We start from the raw sequence: 6,797 nt of genomic DNA, 5'->3' as shown, positions 1-6,797 counted from the left end.
CGTGGTGATAACGGCTGGCAGTGTATTGGGTGAAACCCCGGCTCTAACAAAGTCAACAGAAAATCCTCCCTAGCCTTCAGTAGGGCTAGTACTTTATCCCGAAGGAAAACACTGTTCGAAGATAAATTTACAGAGGCTTATTGACGTGAGTGCCTTTGTTATTTCAAGGGGCAGCGACAGTTTCCATGGGCTGAAGATGGACTTTGTGGAATATGGTAGGCATACATTCAAGATTAATTCAGTGCTAGTCCACAAAGGGAGTGGAAAACCCCTCAAACAAAACTGTTGTTTGCTGCTTGATAACAGACAGAATAGACACTGAGAAGCTGTTAACCTCCCCCCTTCCAACGTTTCACTTCTATCATTAAGATCATAATTTTGCTCTGTATAGTTATGAAGGAGAGTCCAGAACACAAACTTAGAAGGGTTTGGCAGCAAGTTTTCTGTGGGGGCAAGGGAAAAGGGAGAGGGGACAGATAACCTGGGAGCTATTCATAGTGAGTCTATGCTACTTAATCCAGCAGAATATTCCAATTTATATCTGAATTCTTAATTAGAAATAGAAAACAAGAAACGGAGTGTAATACCTCTTTGACATTTAGTTTTTGTCTTTTTCACCATCTCTTTTACTTTATAAATTTATTTGCTTTAATTTAGATATGCTTTAATTTATGCACTGTCTGTTTTTCATGCAAACTCCCACTGAAGTTTGTAGGTGGGTTTTATATACCGCTAGGAAACCACAAAACCAGAGCAGAACAGGAGGGCACAAGTCCCATTTCTTTCTTACTTGCGGGTCATCTCACATGTCTCGTGAGCTGAAGATCTGCATTGCTTGGTTGTATTCTTGATACTCCTTGTAATTCTCTCTTGCCTTTTCCCTCCATCTCTCCTTCCCTCAAGAAAACCTCAATCTGCATTCCCCCCACAAAGTCAGGATACAGATTATTCTGGTAGGTTTGACTCCGTTAGGCTCTCCAGGCATTTCTGCAGCACGGGAGCGAGGCTGGAGGAAAGAATGCTCTACGTGGTGAAACCAGAAGGGAGTCAAAAGAATTTAAAGTAGTTTGAAATATAAAACAATAATTTATTTTACCTCATTTTACTTGTTAAAGTTTGTAGCTAATGATGATTTCATGAAACTGCTTTTATAATTCAATACATTCAAATCTATATAGCAAACAGTGACTACCATGGGCTTTTCAAATTCCACAAACTGTCTTATATAAACAAATTAGCTGTACATGCACATTTTTCAATAGGTTGCAACACTTGCAAACATGCTTTAAAATCCTTTAAAGCTGCAGTATAGTGTACTTTGCCTCAGGCTTTTCAGATGAAACCTATATACTTCCTTCAGAAACCTTAAAAATGTTTAAATGTTGAGCGTAACTAAAAACTGCTGTTTGATAAATGTTAAATATTACAAGAGAATGTCTCTAATTCTGAGTTTAAACCTTGAGCTAAATATGGATAAACAGCACTCTGTGTAGAAGTGAACAACAGCAAAATAATATCACAAAATATGGTTTCACAAAAAATACGTATGTGCGGCTGCTCTTGTGGGCTTTTTTGCATTTTTCTTAGGTTAGAAAAGCACGGGTACCTTTTAATATGAATATAGTTTAAGCAAATTACCTGTGTAAGTATGGTTAATACGTTTCTGATATTTAAACACTTCATGTAAAAGGTAGCAAGTAAAAAAGTACAATCAGTATTCCAAAAAAGCACTGCTAGTATTGCCTTAGAAGGAGATGGGCAAGCTTCCTCTCCACTTTATAATGGAGATCCTGGCACCCACACTTGTAGAGTTCAGTATTTGAACTATAAACTCGATGACTGCATCTTATATACAAAAATCTTGCCACATTGAACGAGGCATTGATTCCTACCCCAACGGTAGTGCTTTATGTACATAATTTAGCAATGGCAGTTATACAGTAGTCACTGACAGGAAGGAATTGTACACCCGCGTGCCGTCCGGCGACTTTGTTCCGTGGGTCAGCAGTTCTTGGATTGTCATCCAATTGTCAAATATTTTTTTATTTCTCTTCTTCATCATTTTTTTGTGGCTCAGTTCAATGATATTCATCTCTTTCTTTTCTTCTGCACCTTGCTGTTCCTTTAAGCAATCTAACCTGCTCTGCATCATAAATTCACGCCGCCTCCTCTGCTCCTTCGCTTTCACTAAATGCTGCTTCCTCTCCTCCTTGCTCCAGTAACGGCCCATCTTCATTTCACTGATGGCATCGTCATCGGTAGTCATCCCACTGCGCTCCTCCTTAATCTTTATGGCACGTTCTCTCAGCAGCCTGTCCCTGACGGGCCTCTTGGTGATGTAGCGGGTCCCGTCGCTCCTGACCTTGACTTTCCACTCCATCCTCGGCTCGCTCTGGCTTGAATTCAAGTCTTTGCACATGCTCACCAGGCTCATTTGGCTCTGGGCGTACTCCACCGCGGATTTCTGTTGGATCAGCTGCATGTAGCTCTGGTAGTGCTGTGCGTGAGCGGGAATATGAGCGTGCTTATACGGAGAGTGATGGTACGGGGCGACGTAGGAGCCAGAAGGTTTTTGACCATGAGTAGGGCTTTTGCTTCCATCGCTGCTTTTCCTCTCCTTGCTCTCCAGCTGCTTGCCAAGGTCGGGATCTTTAGCAGAGGCATGGCATTTACCAGCGCTGGATTCATGACTTTCCGAGCTAGCAAATAAATTCTTTTGGGAGACGTTATGTGCCACTGCCCCCTCGTTACCTTGACAGTTAACGCCTTCTGCAGTTCTGCGCAGCGAGTTGTCAGGGGAGATCTCCAGCGTGAGCGGTGTGCTCCGGCAGCTTTCGCCCGTGTTGTAGGCGCTCGAGCTGTCCTTGTCAGACTTCTCGGGGAGCTCCGTGATGTCCGACAGCTCGTGCCTGCGGACGTCGATGCTCGTGTTGTAGTTGCGGAACCCGCTGTTGTGGAGCATCCAGGGCTCCCGGTACTGATCCTTCAGCTGCTGCATCTTATGAGCTCTCACAATGTTCAGGCACTCTAGCTCGATGTTGCGCAGCTCCTCGTTCAGCATCTCCAGCTCCCTGTCGACGCTTTCTTGGTCGCTTTTGCTCATCTCCAGAGTGCTGTTATGATAATACAGGCTGTACGGGTTGGCAGACTTCACCTGGCACTTCAGTTCCAGCAGTTCCCGGAACCGCTCGCATTCGTCTACGGGGATGCCAAGGAAGTCGACATCTGTGCAGTCGGCCGAGATGAACGACTCGTTGCTGAACTGCATATCGCCGCTTCCTAGGGTGTCGTGGCTGTACGTCAGCTTCTTCTGGCTCCCCAAGGTGTTGGAGGAGGTGGTGTGATCATCCGCGTTGTTCTCCTGCTCGGAGCTCTCGTCGTTGCGGGTGCTGTCGTCGGTGCGCCCCACGCCGCTGTCCTTCTCGTGCTGGTTAGATAAAATAGTGGCCGTATCTGTGGTACCTCCGTCCTCCTCATGCTTCTTCTAACAGCAAGAACGAAAAGACAGAAAGAGAAATTATTGCAAGGACATAAAATATTTCAGGATGCTTATTTTTTAACAGTTTTCTTAGTCACTTGTTACACTTTTCTGCATCTTTGCCTTTTACATGTACGGAAAGAATATTATTAAGAGCTCATAGAAATGGTGACCAAAACCACAGCCTGCTGTGGATGTCCTTTTCAGAAGAACCCAAGGTCTGCTTTTCAGTTGTGTAGCAACAGCGGTAGAAATCACACTTTCAAGACGTTTCTTCTCCCACTTAGGCGCACAACAGTATCCAGTTCTACTGCGATGCCAAAGTAAGAACGTGTCTCTGCAAAAAACGTGGTTGCTGCAGAGGATGTAGGGTTTTGGAAAACTCTAGCCAAAATTTGAAGAACTATCAATGACCTTATATGATTGCACTAATCGTGGCAGAGCAATGGGGAATACAGGCCCAGATCTGTGGCCCTGCATAAACTTTGCTGCGTAAAAACTTTTTTCTTTGCCTTTCTCCTCGTATATAGGTGTTATTTCGGTCATTTGCCCGCGCTCTCCATTTGGATTTCGAGGCTTTGGGAGGCGGGCTGTTTTCAGTATGTGCATGCGTAGGGAATTTGGTAAGTTAGCTCCCTGCCTGCTGTATCTACCTACTCCTAGCTTGTACTTCTCTCAGTGCCCACAGCCAGAATGGGTGGATGTCTAAGAACTGTCATCATGTTGTCAGAAGGGGCAAAGTCAAAAAAGGCACCATTTTAGAACATTTTGGTCCCTGAGACGAAGTTTGTGGATAGTCATGTAATATCTTGATTTTACAGAAAGTCCTTTTGCCTTGATCGTCATTCCAGACACTAAGTGTATTCAGTCAAGCTCAATATTGGAATATTGAGTGCAGTGTGAAGTTCTGACACCATTGCACAACGGAATGGCAGTACCTGCTGAAGCATGCTGGCAGTAAATTGCATTGCCTGGTGGTGCTGTTCCTCTAACATGTCCATGTGCAAGTCATCCAGAAAATCATTTCTGTCATCATCCATCCATCCTTCATCCAGCTACATGAAAAGGGAGGGAAAAGCCAAACAAAATGTTGTCAAAAGAATGAAGATTGACGTAAATTATGTTCCTCCTTTGTGGAAAGTGATGGGAAATCTTGGGAGGTTCCTTCCTGCGACGGTGCTGCTGCGTCCTGGGAAGGAGCACACCTCTCCTTGTGCTAAGTCTGGGTATTGACTGTCCTACCTCCCCCCACAGCCACCTCCATCTCCAGCAGCATGGCTTTACCTTCAACAGCCCTGTCTATGTGAAACAAACCCAGCCTCTTCATCAAATTCTGAGAGTTTGGGCTGGTTTGGCTTGTGTGCAACTTGATTAGGGTGTATAAAAACGCTCCAGAGCCCAAAGCTTGAACACACCACTGGCAAGGCAGCACCAAGGGCCAGAGGGAAAACCACTGGCTAGGGGTCTGGAAGAGTTCTTTACTCCCAGCCCCAGTTACCCCCCAAGGGAAAGCTCAGAAGCATCCAGGCTAACAGGACGGTCATGAGCCTGACCCCGTGTCTGCGGGTGCACTGGTGAGGGGGGCTCTGGCAGCAGGAGGAGCAGAGGCAGATCAAACAATAGTGCTCCTGGCTGTTTGCTCAACATCTTTGTTGTGCTAATCCCAGCTCTACAAAGGGACCTGGTTCAACCTTTTATTACAGCTGAGGATGCTTCTTGACAGTATTTAACTACATTAAGAGATGGTGTATAAAGGGCTAAATAATAGGGGGTTTAATGAATGAATAATCAATAACTATAGGAATTCGAGTTCAGTATGTTCCTCAAAGCTATCACTTGAAACCATCCATAATACCTTGCACTGATGTTTGTAATAGCATTGCAGCATATATAAATCCCTGAACGTCTTATAAATTGAATTTCAATATAAAATATATATATATATAAGTACTGTGACTGCTGAATTCCATTATTTTAGACCACATATATGTCCAGTCAAACTGTATAATATAGTTTTAGGTAGATTTAGGTAGGTTAAAATTCTTCAAAAGATGCTAACTGCTTTCTACAAAAGAGCAATTCTTTTAATTAAGGCTCAAGAGAGGGTTGTCTTTGTTGCTACAGTACCTGAATTTCTGGTCTTGCAACAAGTAAGGAGATATTCTTGCTCTCTTCACTGGTGAGCAGTGCCACGGCTTCTTCTCGGTTCTGTACCTCTATGCCATTGATCTTTAAAGAAAAGAGCAACACAATGAAACCTTTTCATAGGGACATCAAATGCGGCTGAGATGAGCTCTGCAGAACTGCATGTCTGGATAGATCCACGGCTGGAGAAGCCAGCGCAGCACCGGCCAGGCACAGCCCATGTTCACGTCTGCAGCCGCGTTGCTCAGATAAGTGCCGGTCTGGACACGGGGAGCTGTGCCCCTCCTCCGCACGTGCTGTGCAGAGCTCGTCACGAGGCCAGAAGCTGGAGGAGGAGAGTGAGGCGGGAGCAGACTCGTAAGATCAGGGCTGGTGGGTGGCAAGGAACAGGAACACCCTGGTGGGGGACAGGCGAGGCTGTGGGTGCTGCTCCCGGAGACTGAAGGGGATGTGGACCTCTACTCCTGCTAGTGTCTGTGCGGGAGACAGACCACTTCTGACCAAGCCCCCGCGGCGCAGGGCTGTGGCGCGCGGAAGACGACTCATTCTGGCACACAGCAGTGGGTGGTCAGCGGGCTGAACCAGTACTAACAGCCCTGCGAAGAGAGAGAGCTGCCTGGAGAGATTCTGCAGGGAGGAATAACTCCTTGGGTCAAAACAGAGGGTTTCTGTGGTAGGAGGAAGACTGGAAAGTGGAATTGCCTCGGAATGTGTGTTGGAAAGAGGTGGCATCTGTGACAAAACGCTGAGCCTGCAGAGTAGGGCCAATACAGGGCTGTACCTGGCCAGGACTATCAAAATCTGACTGAGATATGGCAGAGGAAAGGGAAATATCCTCAGAAAGTGAAAAGGGTGCGTACGAATACCAGTGTGAAGGGAATGATCTGTAAAAATTATACGGAAATAAAGATGTTGCAGCAGAGGATGGTGTGTTCGCAGACCTTCAGCCATTTACACGCATACCTGAATAATGCGATCCCCTTCTCGGAGTCGACCGTCTTTTGCAGCGATACTGTTGGGATCGATCTATGAAATGAGAGAGCTGTGAGTGCTTCGGAGGTTTGAGAGCTCAGTATTTACTTCCCGCTGTAAACCCGGTGTCGGTAATACGGCTGAGACTGTAAGCCAGTGCGTCTGCATTGCTGCTGTATCCGTGGTCGTTACGTCTCGCCTG

At 45.8% G+C, this 6,797-nt stretch overlaps 1 protein-coding gene across 5 annotated transcripts in view; it reads right to left on the bottom strand.

The window, feature by feature from the left end:
- Window positions 1-1,933: 1,933 nt before the first annotated feature.
- PDZRN3 (PDZ domain containing ring finger 3) overlaps window positions 1,934-6,797 on the bottom strand; it is a 145,756-nt gene continuing 140,892 nt past the window's right edge. For all 5 annotated transcript variants that reach the window (XM_086469982.1, XM_086469983.1, XM_086469984.1 and 2 more), the window contains 4 exons: window positions 6,587-6,649; window positions 5,606-5,707; window positions 4,417-4,533; window positions 1,934-3,484 (listed from right to left, as the gene is read on the bottom strand). In XM_086469982.1, coding sequence (XP_086326108.1) covers window positions 1,934-3,484; window positions 4,417-4,533; window positions 5,606-5,707; window positions 6,587-6,649 — 1,833 coding nt within the window. The remainder of the gene's footprint in view (window positions 3,485-4,416; window positions 4,534-5,605; window positions 5,708-6,586; window positions 6,650-6,797) is intronic.

This window comes from Leptosomus discolor, chromosome 9 (assembly GCF_034619465.1).
Source record: "Leptosomus discolor isolate bLepDis1 chromosome 9, bLepDis1.hap2, whole genome shotgun sequence".
Classification (NCBI taxonomy): domain Eukaryota; kingdom Metazoa; phylum Chordata; class Aves; order Leptosomiformes; family Leptosomidae; genus Leptosomus; species Leptosomus discolor.
This window is presented reverse-complemented; position numbering and strand designations above follow the sequence as displayed.